The sequence below is a fragment of the Erigeron canadensis genome, chromosome 4 (genome assembly GCF_010389155.1).
Source record: "Erigeron canadensis isolate Cc75 chromosome 4, C_canadensis_v1, whole genome shotgun sequence".
NCBI classification, from domain to species: Eukaryota; Viridiplantae; Streptophyta; class Magnoliopsida; order Asterales; family Asteraceae; genus Erigeron; species Erigeron canadensis.
In genome coordinates, this window is record NC_057764.1 from 32,200,745 (window position 1) to 32,224,193 (window position 23,449).

At 32.9% G+C, this 23,449-nt stretch overlaps 2 protein-coding genes across 2 annotated transcripts; both read left to right on the forward strand.

Annotated features, from left to right (window-relative positions):
* Window positions 1-1,574: 1,574 nt before the first annotated feature.
* LOC122597417 (phospholipid-transporting ATPase 3-like) lies at window positions 1,575-11,179 on the forward strand. Its single transcript, XM_043770014.1, has 25 exons — window positions 1,575-1,757; window positions 2,738-2,803; window positions 3,411-3,472; window positions 3,629-3,710; window positions 3,809-3,919; window positions 4,194-4,271; window positions 4,448-4,544; window positions 4,627-4,733; window positions 4,824-4,889; window positions 5,044-5,165; window positions 5,238-5,403; window positions 5,490-5,741; window positions 5,860-5,964; window positions 6,255-6,397; window positions 6,516-6,617; window positions 6,696-6,759; window positions 6,846-7,058; window positions 7,392-7,557; window positions 7,657-7,736; window positions 8,146-8,385; window positions 8,477-8,698; window positions 9,159-9,326; window positions 9,451-9,804; window positions 9,961-10,064; window positions 10,435-11,179. The coding sequence occupies exons 1-25, from the start codon at window positions 1,575-1,577 to the stop codon at window positions 10,736-10,738; spliced, it is 3,657 nt and encodes a 1,218-aa protein (XP_043625949.1). The 3' UTR covers window positions 10,739-11,179.
* Window positions 11,180-14,629: 3,450 nt separating this feature from the next.
* On the forward strand, window positions 14,630-23,120 carry LOC122598176 (serine/threonine-protein phosphatase PP2A-2 catalytic subunit). The gene is made up of 6 exons (XM_043770775.1): window positions 14,630-15,443; window positions 16,274-16,388; window positions 20,380-20,488; window positions 20,573-20,650; window positions 21,809-22,000; window positions 22,756-23,120. Exons 1-6 carry the CDS (start codon window positions 15,191-15,193, stop codon window positions 22,927-22,929), a joined length of 921 nt encoding a protein of 306 aa, XP_043626710.1. The 5' UTR covers window positions 14,630-15,190; the 3' UTR covers window positions 22,930-23,120.
* The last annotated feature ends 329 nt before the right edge of the window (window positions 23,121-23,449 follow it).

Below are 23,449 nucleotides of genomic sequence, written 5' to 3' on the forward strand. Positions count from 1 at the left end.
CCCAATTAAGAGACTACTTTCTATGTGTATCAATTTTAATTCGGGAGAAAATTACATTTTTATATCTTAACTTGGCAACTTTTCCACTTTTAGTCTCTAACTAAAAAAGTTACAATTTTCATATCTAAAGTTATGCGTTTTTTTCAGTTTTGGTACCACGTTCATACGACATTAAATATTGTCGTTAACGCCTTCACGTGACAAATACGTGAGGGGTATTTTAGTCTTTTGATCCCTTTTTTTATACTATATTATATTATATTTTAGTATAGATATACTTCTATATCTATACTATATTATAAAAAGAATAACACTTTATTTTTGAAGTGTTGAAAAATATGTAATATTTTCATTTAAAACCCCTTAAAATATTTTCACTTACACTACCTCCTTAACATTAATGATGAAATTACACTATTAATCTTTTATCTAGTAGAAAATCTCCATTAACCTTCTACATCAATTATATACACCATTCAACACCTCATCTACCACCAACAGCCACCCCTGCCACCAAATCATCGCTGCACGACCATCACCGTATTTGCACGGGTAACATGCTAGTCATGGTTTATATATTTGCACCAGTAGGTTTAGTTGGAAGATGGAAATGTATAGTCTAGCGGTGACAATACGAATAAGCCAATGATTTATTTTTATTATTTTTCGTATTCTTTTATTTACAGAGATCAAGTTTAATAGTTAAACTAACATGATACCTGTGCGTTGCAGAGGATACCATTAACATGATGCAAATAAAATTAAAAAAAAAAAGAAAAAAATTGAGAGAGTATTGTTTGTGTATGAATTTTGCTATATATAGGGCAGTTTTTTTCAGTTTTAGAAAGATCAATTATATATCTCACATAACTAAATATTGTCTTTATTGTCTTTAACCATCATAAATTAAATAGCTTATTGTGAAAACGATTATAAAAATTCAAAATTAGTTTATATTTATAATTTTAAATAATAACTTCTAACTTGTAATGCTCGGTGTGTTCTCAAAGTTTAAATTATAAAAGAAAAAAAAATAATTGGAAGTGATTTTATCTTCTTTTCAAATCATCTTATAAACTTTTTTAAAAAGATCATCTAGAAATTCCTATAATTTGATTTCAATTTTTTCTTTAAAGTAGATTAAAAAGACAACTTATTTTGTAATAAGTTATTTATTATTTTTCTTTTCATCTTTAAAAAAAAAAAAATTTAAAACATAGCGTAAAAGTGATGAAGAAAATAGTATAGCAAAATCTTGATTATTCCCACGCGCGGCCCGCATTGTAGATTTTCCGTTCTAATTAAGGAACGACGATCATAACAAAAACGACGTCGTAAATCGTAACAGATAAACAAAAAACACGTCAAATCCCATTACATAAATGGCAGATTAATTAACCCGTTTCAACACCAATTCAACCACAATTCCTTACACACATGCATTGATCTCAACACCACATTCATCTCAATTTTGATTATTTGAGTTTTTCTTCTTCTTATATACAAGTAATTATATACTTTGATTAATTTTGGTTGTTGAAATCACGGGATTTATAACATAAATCAGGTGATCGATGTCGGAACGAAAAACGGGATCTAGCAGGTCGTCATCGTCGTCAAGAGGAGCTACGCAAACGGTTGTGGATAGTATTTCGTCGTCAGGTAGCGTTCAATTCAGCCGCGTTCAGCCGCAGTCCCCCGGTCATCGTACCGTTCATTGTAACGATCGTGAATATAACTATCTAGCCAAATTTCTGGTCCGTACGTCTTATCTCTATATCTCTCTCTCTATATATATATACATATACACATACATATATAGATATAGATTATGTATATATGTACACATTTTACAATAACTGTTTTTAATATATATTTTTATGTGATTTTAGAATTAGCTGCATGCGTTTCGGTTGTGAATATGATTTCTCTTCAATGCGTGTAAAGTTAGAAATAGATATAGATATAAATGTATATATATATATATATAGATTACTCCGATATTTCACTGTATCTGAGATTTCAAATTAAAGTGATATAGGTTAAAGTGATCGAACGAAACATAATGAAGTTGAAAACTAGCTATTTATGTTTTAATTAGTTCACGTGTGAATGTGTGATTGAATCGGTTTATATGTGAAAAGCTTGGACTGCTCCATGCATATGTTAATTAACTGCAGTTTTGGACTGGTTATTCAATCCTGGATGGGGATCAAATAACATGTACGTTTTGTCTAAGCGTGAACTAATTCTATGGTAGACTATGACTAGAAGACGTAATTTAATTTGCCACATAGGAATAGAGTTGAATTCCGCTTGGCAAGTGTTAAGATGAAGTATGATCGATCCGAAATTTTGTCTTTCAGTTATGCTGGATTGGATTGTAGCTGGAAGTCTATGGTCGATGAAATAAAAGTTACTTTGTCTGGATGAATTAAATCTATATATGACACTTTGTACGTGTGAATAGTGTTTTTGATAGGGTATTATGGGACCGGCCTTTAGCACAATAGGATGTAGTTTAAAATCATCTTATTAAGATAAATACAACAAATGCCGGTTGCTTTTTCTTCATACATGTGTATTTTTCGTTGTGTGTAAAAGTGCAACTGATTTTAAGAATGAATATATGTAGTTAATTATGCCACTGTCATGGACATTTGTTGGCCTTTTCTAATGTACCTGGTATTCTGAAGTAATTTTTAAGCTTAATTAGTATATTATTTGGTGTGATCAGGGAAATGCAGTATCAACAACGAAGTACAACCTTTTTACATTTTTCCCCAAGGGTCTGTATGAACAGGTAAATCATACAAAACATTCGTTAACAAAGTATGAAGTGGTCGTACAATATTGAATGCCACAAATACTTTTCAGCACTCGTGAGATTTGTCATATCCATTTCCATGTTGTTTATGCATACCTTATAGTAAGACAGCTGGTTTCAGAGGACAAATATGGTGAATGTTATGTTCACCAAACAGGGGCACTCTCTGACTTTATTTGTAAATCTTAAAACGAACGAGTAATAAAGTTTTCATGTGCTTACACGGACATGGAGTTCCAGTGGGTTGTTTTTTTTGAGTCATGAAGATGATATTAGTTGGGGATCAAAATACAGAGTAGTTTTTTTTTTTTCAAATATACTTTTTTGCCGTTCAAAAAAAAATATTCCATGTTTGATAAACATATATTGAAACTATACAAATGGGTCATTCCATGCTTAGTTCATTACCACAGATGTTCCTTCATGTTCCAATCTCATTTCATATGTGTCTACAAAACACAGCTTGCAGTTATGTAGTACTTCATAACTTTGTTGTATACTGACATCATTGAACTTAATTCAATATCTGAAGTCTGAACCTTACCTTAGATATTGAAATATCATTATTGTTTATGACCTACAGTTCAGGCGGGTGGCGAACCTTTACTTTCTTACAATCTCATGCTTATCATTTACACCTGTCAGGTATGCTTTCTCAGAAAGAGCCTATTGTTAGGGTTGCTTTTGGTGAGAAGTTTAATTTGCTGTGAACATAAATTTTAATGAACTGAATTTTTAATTCTTTTCATTTGATTCTAAAGATGCTATCGTTGACCCTAACATTGTTCCTTTCTTGTGCAGTCCTGTTAGTCCAATTACAAATGTAATTCCGCTAAGTATTGTGCTTTTGGTTTCCCTAATCAAGGAGGCATTTGAAGACTGGGTAAGTATTTTTCAACAGTCTAATACTTTCTTTTAGACCTTGTCCGTTTTTCACTAAGTTATGCTTTTTTGTCCCTCACAAAAATTAAACTATAACAGAAGCGACTTCAAAATGATATGACGATAAATAATTCTCCAGTTGACTTGCTGCAAGACCAAAAATGGGTGTCTGTCCCCTGGAAGATGCTGCAGGTTGGGGATATAATTAGAGTAAGTAAGCTGCATACTGTTGCTGCATATTGTTTAATATTTTAGCCACTAGAGTGCATATGGTTAGTCAATGGCGAGAAGCCAGATTTTTGTTGCTATCATAAGTTATAAGATGGAAGTTATGATTTACTTACGTGTACGAATAAATATCATCCATGATTTATAGTTTACATATGATACGACTAACAAGATTATTGTTGACACTGCTGATATAGCTAGCGTCACTGGCTTCATTTGAAGTTTAATGCAAATTATAATTTCATCTGGTTGTTAGGTGAAGCAAGATGGGTTCTTTCCAGCAGATTTAGTATTCCTTGCAACAACAAATCCTGATGGTGTTTGTTACACTGAGGTCTATTTTTTATATTGGAAATATAAACTTATATCCTAGCATCCCCCTTTCTTAGTGTATTATATAAATGTTGCGTCATTTACTACATTTATGATTCTTATGGAAGAAAATTATACTGTTTGTTATTGATACATACCAATATATTCATTTTCCTTGTTCTGCTTGATGGTTTACAGACTGCAAACCTCGATGGTGAAACAAATCTTAAAATTAGGAAAGCTTTGGAGAAGACATGGGACTATGTAACCCCCGAGAGAGCATCAGAATTTAAAGGTTGAAGATGATGACTTATTATGTGCATAATAGTAAAAAGGAAAGTTTTTACATCTTGATGATGACGTTTTACCATTTACAGGAGAAATACAGTGCGAGCAACCCAATAATTCACTTTATACGTTCAGTGGGAATTTGGTACTTCAAAACCAAACTTTGCCCCTTGGTCCAAATCAAATTCTGTTGCGGGTAAGAACAACCAAATCATATAGTATACTGAGTCATTTATTTAAAAACTGGAATATTTTATGGAATCATTTTGGGGTACATGGTTTTCAGGGATGTAGTCTCCGGAACACGGAGTATATTGTTGGGGCTGTAGTATTCACAGGACATGAAACTAAGGTTTTTCCAATGGCTTTCTTTCTCATATTATATCTATATCTTTTGTACAGTCAAATCTATTATCATTATTCTTTTGAATCCATTTTATTTTCATAGATCTTTATATATTATATCAAAACAAAAAAAAACAATGTTTCTACTTTCTGTTATGCAGGTAATGATGAACGCAATGAATGTCCCTTCGAAAAGGAGTACACTTGAAAAAAAACTGGACAAAGTAATAGCTACTCTTTTTGGTGTTCTCCTTTCATTGTGTCTCGTTGGGGCTATAGGCTGGTAATGTATAATTCTCACAATTACTTTTCCCTTTCGCCATGATGTTCTAATTCACTATCTGAAAAATTGCAGTGCTATTTTTGTAAATGTGAGGCATTACTACTTGCAGCTTGATGTTAATGATGAATCTCAGCAGTTTAATCCTGGAAACAGACTTCTTGTCTTTGTTCTGAGCATCTTTACCCTGATCACTCTCTATTCACCAATTATTCCCATTTCCCTTTATGTTTCTATTGAGGTACATTCATTATTGTTATATGATAAATAATTGTTCTTTCAGGGTCTTTAGTCTGACCGAATCTTGTTTTTTTTCTTGTATTTTAGATGATCAAATTTATTCAGTCAACTCAGTTCATCAATAATGACTTGCATATGTACCATCCGGAAACCAATACCCCTGCATTGGCACGGACGTCCAATTTAAATGAAGAACTTGGGCAGGTGGAGTACATATTTTCTGATAAAACTGGAACTCTTACGAGAAACCTAATGGAGTTCTTTAAGTGTTCAATTGGTGGAGAGACATATGGAACTGGTGTTACTGAAATAGAAGTGGGAGTAGCAAACATGGAGGAGGTACATTAACTCTCTAACTTGGAATAAGGGTCAACTTGATCCTTAAAGTATGAAATTTGTTTTTTAAAGAAAAAAAAGAACAGAAGAAGTATGAAAATCTGCTTTAAAAATTTCACAGGTACAGAATCCATCAACCAAAACACATGATAAGGGTTTCAATTTTGATGATGCTAGGCTTATGTGTGGTGCTTGGAGGAATGAGCCTAATCCCGATATGTGTAAGGTAATTTACTTACATAATGATTCTCAAAATGAAGCTTGTAAAGTTATAAAATAGTATCTATTGATTTAATCTTTATATATATGAGTAATATTTATGGGCTGATTTTGTCTTTTAAAAGTTTAACATTATCCTAGAAAACTGCATGCATTGTGATATCTTGTATACATGTTTTTAGTACAACTTGTTTCAGATATGGTTCATTGTTTGTATATTTTTTATCTTAGTAAGAAACTATTATGGTAGATGTTTGTGTTTCCATTTTACCAAGACCAATTTCCTTGTTTGTTTAGGAGTTTTTCAGATGCCTTGCTATCTGTCATACTGTCCTCCCTGAAGGGGAAGAGACCCCCGACAAGATTCGATATCAAGCTGCATCCCCCGATGAGGCTGCTTTAGTTACTGCCGCAAAAAAATTTGGCTTCTTCTTTTACAGGTATATGTGATTTTATTACACTTCAAATTACGTACAAGCTGATGAAAGTCAATGTGATTATGGAGTATAGATTTTGTGCATTGGTCATCATATAATGCTTAGATTTAAACTATTTTAGGCGTACACCTACAATGGTATATGTTCGTGAATCGCATGTGGAGAAAATGGGGAATGTTCAAGATGTTTCATATGAAATTCTTAATGTCCTTGAGTTTAACAGGTATGCTAATGTTTTCACTAGCTATCCTAGATGCTTGATGGAATGTACCCTGACCATTGTTATAATTGCTTCTTATAGTACTAGAAAACGGCAGTCTGTTGTATGTCGTTACCGAGATGGAAGGCTGGTATTGTACTGCAAAGTAAGAACCTAATAAGCCTCCCTTGCAACTTGAACTTCTTTCTTAAGATGTAAACTGATGCTAATCAGATTATATGTTGATCACAGGGGGCCGATTCTGTAATTTACGAGAGATTAAGAGATGGAAATGATGAAATAAAAAAGATTACTAGGGTGCATATGGAACAATACGGAGAAGCGGGATTGCGAACTCTTTGCCTGGCTTATAGAGATTTAAGTCCAGATATGTATGAAAGCTGGAATGAGAAGTTTATCCAAGCTAAATCTTCTCTACGAGACCGTGAGAAGAAATTGGAGGAGGTGGGTCACTTGATAAGTTATCCGTTATACTTGACTATATGTCTATATAAGAGGGGGGACTTTCAATCCATTTACCTTTGAATGGGTCGATTTTGGTTGTGGTTTATTTCAAATGGGTCAAATAGAAAATGTTAGCTTACATGGCCACTGCTCCACTAGTTTTAATTTTCTAAAAGTCTGTTTTTAGTGAATACAGTGTCCTACATTGCTTTTAGTTCTAAAAGTCTGATTTTAGTGAATACAGCTTCCTACATTGTTTTTAGTCCTCCATTCACCCAGTTTGTTACCTGTAGAATTATATCTATGTCTGAAATCATGTGAAACTTAAAACAGGTGGCAGAAATGATAGAAAAGGATCTTAGTTTGATTGGGTGCACTGCTATAGAAGACAAGCTTCAAGAAGGGGTACCAGCCTGCATAGAAACTCTTTCTAAAGCGGGTTTAAAGATATGGGTGCTTACAGGGGATAAGTTGGAAACAGCAATAAATATAGCTTATGGTATGTCTTTTTTATATATGTTAAGATAAAATTCATACACGTTATTTCCTTAACATCTTATTAGTGTTTTTTTTTTTTTTTTGTTCTTTTCAACTTCAGCTTGTAAGTTGATTAACAATGACATGAAGCAGTTTACTATCAGTTCAGAAACCGACGAGATTAGACACGTTGAAAGCAGAGTAGGCACTCTCCTTTCTATTATGTTTGATTTATATATTAGACTAGAGGTGGAAAATTGGGCGGGTTGGATAAGGGGTCAAATGAATTTTGGTTGAGTGGGTAGCTCATTCCTACTGGTTGAAACGGGATGGATTGTGTTTGCCCTGACACACTTTTTGTCCGAAAGCTTGAGTATGTCTAGCGTGTCTAATATGATCAGAAGAGCTCTATAATGCACTAATAATCTAACCTCTTTTTTTTTACCAATATAATTTACAAGGTTACATACATCGAAAGGATAATACTTTGTTTGACTTTTGACACGTTTCCTTTTAAGCTGTCTTTTTTCTTTTACTTGGTTGATTTTTTTCTGGATAGAACATAACCTGAAGAGATCCATTCATAAACTGAAGTCAAATTTTTATCCAGGGTGACCAGGTGGAAATTGCTCAATTTATAAAAGAGACGGTTAAAACCGAATTACAGAAGTATCATAAAGAAGCACAAAGGATCCTTAGTAGTCAATCCGGTCAAAAGTTGGCTCTTCTTATAGACGGGAAGTGCTTAATGTATGCTTTAGACCCGAGTTTGAGGTCGATGTTGCTTAATTTGAGTTTGAACTGTAGTTCAGTTGTCTGCTGCCGTGTTTCTCCTTTACAGAAGGCGCAGGTAATCTCTATGTAAATTTAGGATTTTGTTCATCATAATAAATTACTTTTTGGTCATACAAAGTATCTTTGCTTGTCATAAAAAAACACAGGTGACAAGACTGGTGAGAAAAGGTGCAAACAAGATAACTCTAAGTATTGGTGATGGCGCAAATGATGTTGGAATGATTCAAGCAGCAAATATTGGGGTCGGGATTAGTGGTTTGGAAGGAATGCAGGCAGTGATGGCTAGTGATTTTGCAATTGCCCAGTTTCGCTTTTTGACAGATTTACTCCTTGTGCATGGACGGTGGTCATATCTTAGATTATGCAAGGTTCATCCTTACTTCCTGCCTGAACCTTTAAAACAGAGGTGGCAAGATCTATCCGTTCACTTAGAACGGGTGGTTCGGATGATGTTTTATATCTTACTGGTCAAAAGGGGAAAATTAGGCCAAGCCAAGTAAATAGGTCAAATGGTTCAATAGTTGCCCAACTGTATTTTAAATGCATTAAATCCTGTAAATCATTTTAGTGTGTTATTGAAACAATATGATTTTGGTGATCAATGTTTGACTAACTAGTTATTTATAAAAGAAAAAAAGCTACTACATCTTGGGGGAAAAAGTGTTTTGGGTTTACACTATCTGACCTGAGCAAAAAAGCACATGTTTTGGCCAGGCCTCATTTAATCCATTATCTAGCCCACCTGCCCCCGCCCATTGTGCACCATCCACTTTAACAGTTTATGCATCTGCACCCCATGCTCATTGCTTAAAAACACTTTTCTTGTAGGTCGTGTCCTACTTCTTTTACAAGAATCTTACTTTCACGTTGACTCAATTTTGGTATACTTTCCAAACTGGGTTCTCGGGTCAAAGATTCTATGATGATTGGTGTCAGTCTTTGTACAATGTCATTTTCACCGCCTTGCCTGTTGTCATTGTTGGACTGCTTGACAAGGTATTTTCTATGTTTTCATGAACACTAAAACGAACACTAGAATACAGCAATTTTAAATTAATTAGAGATTCTTCACAGTACTTGAACTAGAAAGGAACTTTAGTTTCGGCAATGATCTTTGCAGGATGTGAGTGTATCCCTTTCAAAGAACTATCCACAGTTATACCAAGAGGGAATAAAGGATTCCTTCTTTAACTGGAGAATTGTCGGTACATTGGCTTTCTTTGCAGTTTACCAATCAATAATCGTATACAACTTTGTGGTCGTTTCGAGTACATCGGGGTTGACCTCATCAGGATTGATGTTGGGCCATTGGGATGTTAGCACATTGGCATTCACGTGTCTTGTGATTACAGTCAATTTGCGTCTTCTTATGATGTGTAGCACGGTTACAAAGTGGCATAACATAAGCATAGGAGGCAGCGTTCTATTATGGTTCATATTCATATTCATATACTCCATCGTTTTTGTAAATAAGGTGCGTGTCATTTCATGTATTCATAGTGTTTTAGATCCTCAGAAGTAGCTTAACTCTCTTTTGGCGTCCTAAATAGATTATTTATTATTATTATTTGGTTTACATTGCTTGCAGTCCACACCTAATTTGGATGTATTTCTTGTTTTTCAACTTCAGGGCACCTTTTTCACCATATATGTGCTAATGAGTACCGTCTACTTCTATCTGATGGTCATTCTTGTACCAACTTTTGCACTTTTAGCAGACTTCATATACCAAGGGTAAGCTTTGCTGGTTTATAAATTACAAGTAGCAAAATGGGTGGATCTGGTGGATTGGACAATGGAAAAACATACCGGGTTGTGTAGACAGAATATTTTTGTCCAAAATTTTTCAATCTCTTATAAATATTTAGTTACTTGGATATGATCACGAAATTAATATTATTATAGTAACAATATAATGTTTTTAAAAAAGTGATTCAACAGATTTTATTTTTTAATTATACACTTTGGGCGATTTTCATTCAGTTTGTTTCTTTTTTAACTAAAACCCGCATATCCTGTAAGCGGAACAAGCATAACCTGAATAGCCTCGTTCATAAGTAAGCATTCTGACACAAGAATCTGTAATTTCTTTGTTTGGGTTCAGGTTCCAGAGATGGTTATTCCCATACGATTATCAGATTGTTCAGGAAATCCATAGGCACGAGTCAGATTCTGTTGGTGTAGGATTGCTGGATATAGCTAACCAACTGAGCCCAGAAGAAGAAAGAAGGTATGCATTTGCTATGCTCCCAAAGGAGAAGTCAAAGCACACAGGTTTCGCCTTCGACTCACCAGGATACGAGTCATTTTTTGCTAATCAGCAAGGAGTGGTTGCACCCCATAAAGCTTGGGATGTCGTTCGAAGAGCTAGCATGAAACCAAAGGACAAAAAACCTTTAAACAGCTAATAGAATAGTGAGAGGTTTATATAGAAACGCACGAAAGAACATACATATAGAGTGAGAACTTTGGAAAGAGAATTAAAAATCCTTCTGTTTTGGTTAGTATTAGGTTTCTACAAATTTCAACTTTATTTTTGTTCACAAGGTATAGGCAGTATAACAATAGTGATGTCAGAAAAAACAAAGAGATTTATCAGTCGCGGTTCTTTCCTTATTCGTTGATCGTCATCTTCTTTTAGCTTCTTTAGGTTGTACGAACATCGTCCAGACCCTTAAAATCGACTTGTGTACATTCCATGATGAATGCACAGGGATGAAACCTGTGTTAGTTTCAATTTCTGTGATACATAGATGTAATGCCACAAACTACAAAGAAATGTATTCTTTTAATCCATAAAGTGAGGCATCCGATTAAATCTATTCTCAGCATAACCAGTTTGTTTGCTAGTTGCTACTAAAATTTGTTCTACTACACTAGCTTCCATAATAATATTTTTTATTCTATCGACTGTTCTTGGTTAATATGTTCATGTTGCCCTTCATATTTTTTATCATTAGCAAAAGTTCTTAGCCTTGATATTTATCAGCGAATTGTCATTCTATTTTACTTGCAGACACAAAATTTTGAAAAATACAATTGAAACTGTTGATCCAACACTGTGAGTAGGCCTTGGGAATATTTTTGGCTGAAAGACATGATCTTTGTTTTACCGGTAAAATAGTTATTTTAGGTTTTTTTTTAGGGTTTTTGTTAATGACAGTTTGTCAGTAAAAATTTATAAGTTTTTAAACATGTAATAAGTTGCTAGTGATTGTAATTATCATTTTCCTTTTTTTAAAAGAAAAATAAATCTAGACACATCCTAATATAACTCTTTATTATAATTTAAAAGTTAATATATTAACTCTTAATTTTTTTTTTTTTTTTGAAAGGCATAATGAGTTCTAATTGGTAGTAGTCATAGAACCTTACCCAACGCGTACCATTTTATCATTGTCAGATCAGCACCACGTTATCTCTTTCTTATTTCATATTTCATAAAATATCAATACCAACCATACCTTTTACTCACATCTTTTTAACCTATTTCTCAAATATTTTAATACTTTTAACTATTGGTTGAAAGTGACAGAAGTCTTCACCTAATGTTTTCTTGCACTTTTTCATGAGGATATAGTTACTTATTTTTTTGAAAAAAAACTTGAAAAAAAATTGAAGTCAATCACTTTTTTTTGAAGAAAATGGTTTGAGAAAACTATTGAGAAAGGGAGAGTTGGGAACGGTCTATATAATAATATTTCTATAAATTTTGTTTTTCTTTAAAAAAAATAGAAGATAGACAACTTAAATATTCTAACATTTTTCCGTTCAAAAAAATCATACTAATATTTTAATATTTTAAGGTCACAAAGCTTTAGTTTATGCCTATGACCACATGGTACAATTGTGATATGGAGTCGATGTCTAACATCTCCTCTACTTACATATCCTCCATCCCTGTTTTTTTTTTGCTTTTGGGGTTAGCCTAGTCCCTCGCATGTTGATATGTGATTTGTGACATAAAATTATTATGCCCCCACTATTCTGAAGTATGAATTTCACATTTTAGGCTCCTAGAGAATTTTTCACATATTACACTTTAATAATTATCAAATGAAATAATAGTCATGGAAGCCTGCTTTCTAGAGTTAAGATTTTTATAAACCCAGCCTCTAAAGTTATGTTGACTATCGAAAGCTTTCTAAATTTAGTGTTTATCAGTATTAAAATAACTGTACATTGTGCTTGGAATTTCTTACCTTGAAACAACAAACAACATAACTAAATTCCAAACAATAACTTAATTGAGTAAAATATAATGACATAATAGGTTTCATTCGGAAAAAAAAAAATATTGAAAAAATAACCCTAACCTCTCATCGAGAAGTACCATGTCAACCTTAAAGGTTTGATCCCATTTACAGATTATTCAAGCCTTCATATTTCAAAAGTTGTTGGCAACACTCAAATCTTCCACAAAGCTGAATTTTTGACCTTCCATGTTAGTGAGTTAAGTAAGAATACAATAAGGAAGAAAAGTTAGGATGAGAGATTCCGAGGGAGGATGTCGTGTTTTACAAGGAAAATAGATCTTGATTATATTGTTTAGCAAGATTAATCTTGAGAACACACGAAAATCAGAGCATTGACCTTGTGTTGATAAGTACATTTGATTACTTGACTTTTTGGAAGAAAAGAAAAAGACTAAAAAGCCTTAAACTTGTAATTAATAAATCATAAAACAATTTAAAATTTGAATTGTTGATTAGACTTAGGGCGCGTTTGGTTCGCGGAATGTTTTTGGAAGAAATGAAATCTTTCAAAGGAATTGGAATCTGAAGGAATGGAATTTGACGGAATGTTTTTGATTTTTTGAAGATTCAAGTGAGGGACGGAATGAGACCTCCTGCCCTCATCCCCAAGGAATGGAGATTCCATCAAATGAGGGAATGTTAACATTCCAACGGAATGTGATTCCTCCATCTTTAACCAACTAAATACACTAAGGAATGAAATTCAATTCCAATTCCATTAGATTCTATCAAATTCTGTGAACCAAACGCAACCTTAGTAGCTTAACGTCTTTTTTTGCATGGGAAACATATATGCTTTCTGCCTTGTTGCTTTTAAAGTTCAATAAAAAGTCAAACTCTTTATAAACTTACTACAAAACCAAGGCAATAATCTAGCTTAAACCAAACTAAAGAGCTAACTTGTTTACTAACTAAATTTGATGTCAACAATTAGGCACTTTATATTAACGTGGGTTAGCTAATTGCTTAACAACATTTCATTATGAGGTCATGGTTAAATCTCCTTTAGTATAAGTAACATATTATCTGATAGTTGACTTGGTAACTAAAAACATCCAAATATGTTTTTAGTATTGAAGATGATTTTTCTCTTTGAGAGATTTTATTAAGAAGATATGCACATCATATGGGCTCTCGTTTGAACACCGATATAGATAATATATGATAGATTTTTCGATATTTATGAGTAATCTACTATATTAATAAAAAAAATTTGTAATGACATAAGATGTTTTTAAAAATGTATACTCTGCACATCCTTTTGATTTAATTATGACATTATCATACTTTTTTAATTTTAAATAAAAAAATATTTTTCTTTTTTTAAATATATATCATTAATATTAACATTAATGTTCAAAAAAAAAATCTTTTAACTTTGATTTTTGTCAAATGATCACATTATAATGTTAGATTTTAATCACCTTTATTTATCGTTATAATAAGACGGTAACTATAGTGTCTTTCAGGATAATGGTTTTACCACCAACTGTATGCGTTTCAACATATGTGCATAACTACACAAATTTTGTTTCCGTTTGGTTTTATTTTTTACATCAAAACTTATCACAACTTTTCAACTTATTTAAAACTAAATACAATGTATTTAAAACATGCTTTGAATATATATGTAATTATGTATTTAAAATGGAATATACATGTAAATCTCCCTACAATATAATAACGTATTTTAAAGTTAACCGGATATCATTTGGTTTATTTATAAAACGTTTATAAGTTAAATCGGGTTAAACTTGATTAGCTAATTAAAATTTAAGAGAGAAACTAAAAAAACATGTCAGCATCGTTGATTGAAATAACCTCCACGTGGCATAACCATTGCAAACACCACAATCTTGACCAAAAACTTCATCCTAAATTGACTACGAGTATTTTTTCTCTTTCAATTTTTCACCAATTTCCTTTTCATTTTATTTTCTCACTCCGCGTCTTATTTGTTATTTCTCTCTATCATCTCTGCAATTCCCTTTTCTTTTCCATCACGCCTGCAACCTATACATACAAAATATCTATATCTATATATCCATATTAATATCCATATCCACACTCACAGAAAATAAAAAAAGTAATAAATCTATCAATGGTTTCAAATTTATATATCTATATATCACAATCAAACCCTAGCTCTTCAATCAATTAGGTTTAGCTTTTCCGTTAATTTCATGATTCCGATCTCCGATCAGCTTGCGGCATATACATACAGATTTCTGTATCTATAATAATCCTATCAATTTTTATTATGTTTCTTTTCTGAAATTAATTTTAGGCTAATTTTGTGATTCCGATCTCCGATTAGCTCGGCACCTATACATACAGATATATGTATCTATATTCCTTTTGATTTTGATCATGCTTTTTTCCTTCAATTAAGTTTAGCTTTTCGTTAATTTCGTGATTCATTTGTGATTCCGATCTTTGATTAGCTCGACGCATATATATATATATACAGATATCTGTATCTATTATTCTATCCGTTTTCGATAGGTTTAGGTAAAAATTTGTATCTGTAATTCTATCGTTTTTTGATAGGTTTAGGCTTGTTTGATAAGTTTGTGATTGGTGAATTATTGATTGGAGGAAAAAATGCCGTCGCACGCGGATATTGATAGACAGATAGAGCAATTGATGGAGTGTAAGGCATTGAGTGAATCTGAGGTGAAAGTATTATGTGATCAAGCTAGGGCTATACTAGTTGAAGAATACAATGTTCAACCGGTAAAATGTCCGGTGACTGTTTGCGGTGATATCCATGGACAGTTTTATGACCTGATTGAGCTTTTCAAGATTGGTGGAAGTACTCCTGATACTAATTATCTTTTCATGGGTGATTATGTTGGTGAGTGGTTGTTTTTATTTTATTTTATATCATCTATTTTTGTCGTGGTTGCTAAAGTTGGGAACTTTTTGGAAGTGTGTTTATAATGCGGTTGAGTTTTGTCGTTTATATGTTGAAAGTTTGGGTATCGATGATTTTATGCAATTAGTGATGGAAAACTTTGAAGGCTTGCATGAATTAGATATGTAAATGAGCTCTGTGATGACGTAAAAATGAAGTTAATACTTGTGTTTTCTCAAATTTAGAAACTTTAGGGGGTTAATTATTATTAATTAGAGTTTTTTTTTTTGTTGATAAATTTGGATATTTATGTAAGTATATTGATGTAATTTTGAAGGCATAAACAGGATTGGAACTTTATAGTTGATATATTAATGTAGTTAACTTTAGTTGATATTTTTTAATGATTGATATATTAAATGCATGTAACTCTCTTTATGTAAAGTCATAATAATGTAGTTAACTAGCTGTTCATGAATTGTATTTGGGAGTTAAGCGGAAATTTAAGGTTATAAAAGAAGATTATAGTGTTATCAATTGGGAATAACTACTATTGAAACTTAATGATTCAATTTTGTCAAAATATTATATTTTTCTTCTGGAAAGTGGTCCGGTTTTACATCAGCAATGATAAAAACATGTTCTCACATTCAAATTTATTCTCTCATACTAGTAGTTAATTGGCCTCCAACAGCTCTCTGCTAATGCACATATTAATATGGCTTTTATTCAGATATTGAAACCTCAGACAGAATTTCGTTCTTGAACAAAAATCCATTGATTGATTTATATAGGTTTGTAACATCATACTAATTATAGTATTACTGCAGATCGTGGGTATTATTCAGTGGAGACAGTCTCGCTATTAGTGGCTCTTAAAGTTCGTTATAGAGACAGACTTACGATTCTTAGAGGAAATCATGAGAGCCGGCAGATTACTCAAGTGTAAGGCCTTTACTTTATTTGTCTTTATTATAATATTGCCAATTGAACATGATCTCAGATATCAATGCTATTAAATTGTAGTTCTTTACTGTTTAATTAATCCCAATACCGATATAAAAGTAAAAATATAACATTAAAATAAGGAAAGCCTCTGGTTGTGGGGTCAGGATGCCATTTTACAGGATTTTTTTCTTCTTGCGTACGTATAGAGATTGATGCAAGTATATTCTTAATACATATACTTGGCAAATTTATCCTTTGTGAGGAGAATTTAAAGGTTGCATGCATACATGGGCATAAATAGGATGAAGTACATATTAATTTTGAAATGATTGCAATAATAGCAAGAAATGTTTAGACCAATTTGTCAAAATCTTCAAACAGTAACACAGAACAACACGACATATTCTACTTTAATAATCAAAAGGTCCTTTTTTAGAGTAGTACTGATTCGATCAATAAGAGCAAGAAGAATGGAAATTGAAGTCCAGATACTTGAAAAGATACGTACCTTATCTACAAAAGCGATGGCATGTATAACTATGTATATAACAATAATAGCACATTGTCGCTCTTGCTTATGTTGCGTCAGATGTACTGTACACATCATTAGGAGACACCAAGTGGTAGTTTTTGTGACGACAGCTGAATGCCACTATACTACTACTAGTGGCTCAACATAAATCGTTGATGAAGTTAAACCCATTAACCTAGAAGTGATTATAAAGGTTGTAAATTCTTGTAAAAAAATATAGAAACTTGGATATTTATTTTAAAGGATAACCATGATTCCAGCAAGTTATGTGACATATTAAAGGCAAATATCTTATTATCCAACTCGTGAATCAAATAAATTCATACTCTTATTCCAAGGGTGTACTAGACTACCAATTTTATTAAATGTAGTCTTCAAGTTTTTACCCGAGTAAAGTTACATTGAACCAGGTTACTTGTCTTAGAGATATAAAATCCAGTTTTAGTATTAAATTAGTAATTCTTACCTTGTAGTTCTTCTTTAACATATACACGCCATATACATTACACATATTGACACAAATATCATCGTCACTTGATTTTTTATGTCGCCTAAAAGCCTAACATCGGGAACACTAATAGGCATCAGATTGAATTGGATGACGTGCACCAGCCCACAAACGTGAAATATTTTCCCTGAAGTTGGAAAAAGGATTACAGAGCCCATAAACGTGAAATATTTCCCCTGAAGTTGGAAAAAGGATTACAGATATTCTTGTCATAGTTGTAAACCTTGGGTGGTAAAAACTTCTAGCCTATATTCAATTTAAGAGTACGTATGCTATCTAATTCATGAAGCAGCTAAAAAGTAAAATCATTTTAATGCATAAAACAAAATTTTAAAATCATGTTATGCTCTAAAATACTAATATTGATAATTTCTACGTTTTAGTTTTTCTTTAACCATATGTACTATTCAGAAATACTCAAATATCTTTCATCTATACATCATAAAGATTCTAAAACACATGTACAAAGAGAAAGAACTTTTTGACTTCAAGGGTGAAGACTTTTAGACTACAGAAGCTAGAGTTTAAACTAATGATTGATGAAACAAATTAAGACTAGTGTGGACACAATGATCTCTCTCTATGACACCACTATACAAATTTGTGGTTAAAATTGTTTCCCTAAAACTATCTGAAATCATGCTTGATTCTCTCACATTTTTTTTTAGTAACCGACATGTACATTTTTTTCCTTTCATTCGTGTGTGTAAACTCTTTTTAATACAAGGTTGACGTTTATTCTTTTGGTTCCATGTTAGCACTTCGAATGACATCCCTAGAGTGTTGGTCTTTTGGGGTGCAATCACTTGACGTTTAATAAAAATGAGTCATATCCTGACCCTGACCAGTCAAAGGTGTGACCAGTGTGCTTTAATTTTCCTTTGAGTGCATGGAAAAGGCATACATTTTTCATCTTCTAGTCTCAGTTGGTTACCTATGTTCATAAATCTGATTCATGCATATGGTAGTAACTATCTCTGATTGAAGCCAAAAGAAAGAATTAAGCATATGGGTGCTAAAATGCGCTAAATACTAAAAGGAAATATTATTTAGATTTACCAAAAAGTTGATAAAAAGATAGCTAAATATGAATCCACATATAGGTACAATAGTGGGTACGAACATGGCCATCAGATAGAAGTAGACATAAATTGTGAAAAGTTCCCCTGAAGTGCAAAACATGAAATATAGACAGATTTAGGTGTAGATTGTAAGCATTCAATACCAAAATATCTAAAAGCTAATGAATAATTGTTGAACTTAAAAGGTGTATTAAGCTGCTTCTATTCTTCTGAACAATTAAAACACATCTTACAATTCTCTGGGTAGATCTTTTGTTCAGAGCGTACAAACGTAGCTGAGGTGGTATTACTGCTGCCAAAAGCCCGACCCACATGTGCTTTAGGTTGCATGTCTAGGGTTCTAATCTGTTCCCGCGCATGTTAGGGATTAAGATTTGTGGTCAGGTGATCTACAGGCGATGTTTCTGCGGGTGGGATTATGGGTAACAAAGGTATTGGGGATCAGGGGGTTCCCTCCAATTTACCCCTGAAAGTATTAATGTCTATCTTGACTTTTACAAGCCTAGTACCACATATTTTTTCTTATATGAACCCCCCCTCCCCTAGCTTTTACCGCTCGGAACAATTAAGTGATATATTTCTTAAAATCCGCTGTTGTAATCTATCCTATGTGAAGGAAGTTTAGAGGTTGCATCACTTACAAGGGTAAAAATAGAATAGAAATTGCTTTAGACCAAATTGTTAAAACTCTCAAGGACAAGCTTTTCAGCTAGGGAGGTTTTAAATTAAAGAGTTGAACCCAGAATATTTAATATCATAGCGACTACTAACGAGATTTACAAAAGCAGGAAAAATGGAACACAAAGTTTTATGCTTGATAGGATATGTAATATTATATAAATTGCATGCATATATATGTGTATATATATATATATATATATTAAATGCAATTCTTCATCAGTTGATTCATGAAATAAGTTGCATTGGTACTCTTATGTTAACAGGGCTACTTTTAGTTATTCATTTTTTCCTAATTTACGTAAAACAATATTGACATGAGAATAAGGCATGCACATATATCATTGATTGGATAACATGGTCATCGTTTTTGACTATGCATGCATGTAATACCACATGTTGTTCTTTATATAAAAGGTGTTACTTTTTGTATCATTTTCTAATTTACGTAAACTAAAACATGCGCTTTATTCTGTGATTGGATAATGTTTTGAACTTCCAGACATATCATAACACACAGTTGCTTTTTATTTGGTAATTCTGCTCCAAAATCTTTTTTTTTCCACTTTTCACACACCCAGTTAATAAACGTCATAACAAACTTGAGTGCCGTGTAGGATGAGAACGACTTTTGTAAGATGTTCGTGCATAATATTGCATATAATTGTACATATATATTAATATCATTTAGAGGTGGCCAATGGTGGATGGTTGGAACTGGTGAAATTTGTGATCGTTATAATGGGTACTTCAATGTGCGGCTTATAATAAGTAACTTTATTGTGTACGGCGTAATGCTTTACACTCTTTAAATAGTTAATGTTTTGTTTATGATTACATGATCTGTTATTTTTTTAGCTGCAAGATAGTTAATGTATTGGATATGTTGTTAATGAATGGTTCAAGATGACGCAAAATATTGTGTACGTGTTTAGAGACTGCTGATGCGTTTAGTCTCTTCTACCCAATAACCCATTCCATTTAGTTAGTTTTTATAGTGAAAACCAATATGACCCGATATTGACAGATGCAACCAGAAATGACCCAGTTTTGTATAAATAATTAAGATTGACATCCACTTTTAAGTGCAATAATTCCTTTATGATTTTTTTTCTTAGATATTTATTGTTATATTTATGCTGTGCTACTTTATCTTTTTCTTGTGGTAACCAATTCTATTCAACTCAGGTATGGTTTCTATGATGAATGTTTGAGGAAGTATGGGAATGCAAACGTTTGGAAGTATTTCACTGACCTTTTTGATTACCTTCCTCTTACAGCACTTATTGAGAGTCAGGTTAGAACAATGCATCAACTTTAAACAATGTCATGCATATTCCCATATACAATCAAATTTACTGAATTTGTTGTTATGTTATAGGTATTTTGCTTGCATGGAGGACTTTCACCATCGTTGGACACGCTAGACAATATTCGATCCTTGGACCGTATTCAGGAGGTGCATATTTTCTGTTCTAAATTTAGTTCTAAAATTGGTGCTTGAATCTTGATTATTTTCTTTAAGCCAAATGACTTAACACGTTTTGTTATTTTTCCTTGTGTGCCACATAAGGATATAAGCGGTTACATGTTTCTGTTCTTTCTGTGGTAGAGGGAGATATGAAGTTCTGTTCCTATATCCACGTGATACATTATTATAAGATTATGTATTTGAGTCCATCTCCAAATGCTGAGAAATATCTTCTATTTTTGGAATCTCTTCAAACATGTATAATCCGCCAGATAAGGTTTGGGTGATAAGCGATATGCATTAACTATAAAGTGTTGTAAATCTCGGTTATCTCGGCCATTATATTGAATCTTGGCTAACTACCCAGACGATATATCCCCGATATATCCAATATATCCCCGATATATTGCTTCTCGGTAGTCAACCGAGATGATACCGGAAACCGATATTTACAACCTTGTATAATTACCAATTGTATCTCATGCATATTTTGACCGAAATATGAAGTCATCTGTCCAGTTTTGTTCTTCTAAAATAAATTTATGCTGGTGCTCATTAATGTTAAATATGTACGAATTTGGCAATCTTCGGTCAGAAAGGAAGACTAGTGGGAATCAAGGGCTTGTTACTACTACCCAAATACTGTGATATTACTTGATAGCACATGGGCAAAGGAATAGTATTTCTATATGTATTGGAGACAGTGAAACATTTTACAGTGCATCTCTTGTAATCTTGTATTGTGTTGTTGCGTAAGTAGGGTTTTGTTTGGTGGCCTGTGTAGAGTTGGTAAACTGGCAAGCTGGTAACATGTTCTAGTGAGTAATGTTATAGTAGAGGTCAAAACTGAGGTTGACCAATATTTACTTTTTGCCCATTAAGAAGTATGCATTAAAATACACTTTGGGTGCCTTTCAACCCGTTTGACATGTTGTGACCCATTCCATTTTTCGAATTATATTGTTGATTCAAGCGATTGAGATTGAGCATTACCTAAATCGGCACATTTATATGCTAGTAGGTCGAAATGCCATCTCTTGTGTTTCCATTCAGGTGATGTGTATTTATGCTGTAGCTGATGGTTTTTATAAATGCTGTTTAAACTGTTATGTTTGTTAGCTTCATTTTTGGTGGGTGACTTTGTAGGTTCCACATGAAGGACCGATGTGCGATCTCTTGTGGTCTGACCCAGATGACAGGTGCGGGTGGGGGATCTCTCCCCGTGGAGCTGGTTATACGTTTGGACAAGATATTGCAAGTCAATTTAACCATACTAATGGACTCAGTCTCATCTCAAGAGCTCACCAGCTTGTCATGGAGGGTTATAATTGGGCACAGGTTTGTGAGCGTTTATGATTTAAAGAAAACTTTGCAAGTCTCGATAAGTTATAAATATCATATATATATATGTTTTTTTCCTCATCTATTTCTTATTTTCATATTGCTAGTGATAAATTAATTAGGTTGTTACTTTAGATCTTATTTGCCTAAGCTGGGATACGCAATTTATGGGGCCTTCGTTTGCATGATGCAAGTATTATGTAGGTGTCATTTTAGGTCTTAATTGATGCAAACAGAAATGAAGATGGAATTCACAATATATAGAAGATGAATATAGAAGAAAGTGTACAAATGACATCTTTCAATTACTATCCAGGATACACAATACATACAGTGGCAATTCAAACCCATTTACTTGTTAGTTTGATTGATTGATTAAAGTGATGTATTATTTTCAAAAGGTAAAATAGAATTATTAGCTTAATAGGAAACAACTCAAATGGGTCAGAGGTATCCTAATTGTATTCTGTAGTGCATGAACCTTTTAATATCATCGTATTCAAAAGGTAAAAAATTCAGTAACATAACGGCTAATTTTATCTATATTTACACAGTAATTACTCACGTATTAATTTTATTGGATGAAAAAAGGAAGTGTTTTGGGATAACTCGGCTTGTTCCAACCAGTACAAAAGGTTACTCGTTTTGACCCGTCATCACACTGACACATTACGTTACTGTGTGCCATTATGGAATGCCCATTTTACTAATCTTGATACATATCTGATCTTGTTTCATGTCAAATTTCTCAGGAAAAGAATGTTGTGACAGTATTTAGTGCTCCAAACTACTGTTACCGATGTGGAAACATGGCGGCGATTCTGGAAATTGGAGAAAACATGGAGCAGAACTTTCTTCAGTTTGATCCAGCCCCAAAGCAGATTGAGCCAGACACCACCCGCAAGACCCCAGATTATTTTTTATAAACATAATTAATTGCTGCAGTATGAAATTTGTAATACTCTTCGCTTGTTCTTTCTTGTAGAATAAGTGATGTAAGAGTACCAAGAGTCTTTTTTTTTTTTTTTATTTAAAGTTTTTACTTTATGTTTTGGTACTTTTGTATTTGTTGTCCTTGGAAGTAAAAATGCAACCAGTAATAACATGCTATTCCCTATCTTCTTAAGGTGAACATGGGATAAAGATAGGATTTTTGTTTGCTTTTTTGAATATTTTTTTTTGTTTTTCAGTTGAAAAAGTGAAAGGTCTTTTTCCCTGTTGTTAAAGGTTAAATAGATTGGAGTCGTCATCAAATCAAAAACAGTATATTACTAAAGGTTTGCTGATTACTGCCGCAAATTTAGGTCAAGTTAATGCATTATTTAATCTCAAAGCTTTTCTATTGATTCAGAATCAAGGTTGAATGTAAAATTTTAGGTTTTTAAAATTTAAGTACAATTTGCTTTTATGGTTCTGGACTTGTGGTTGTGCTATGCAAAATCTTAC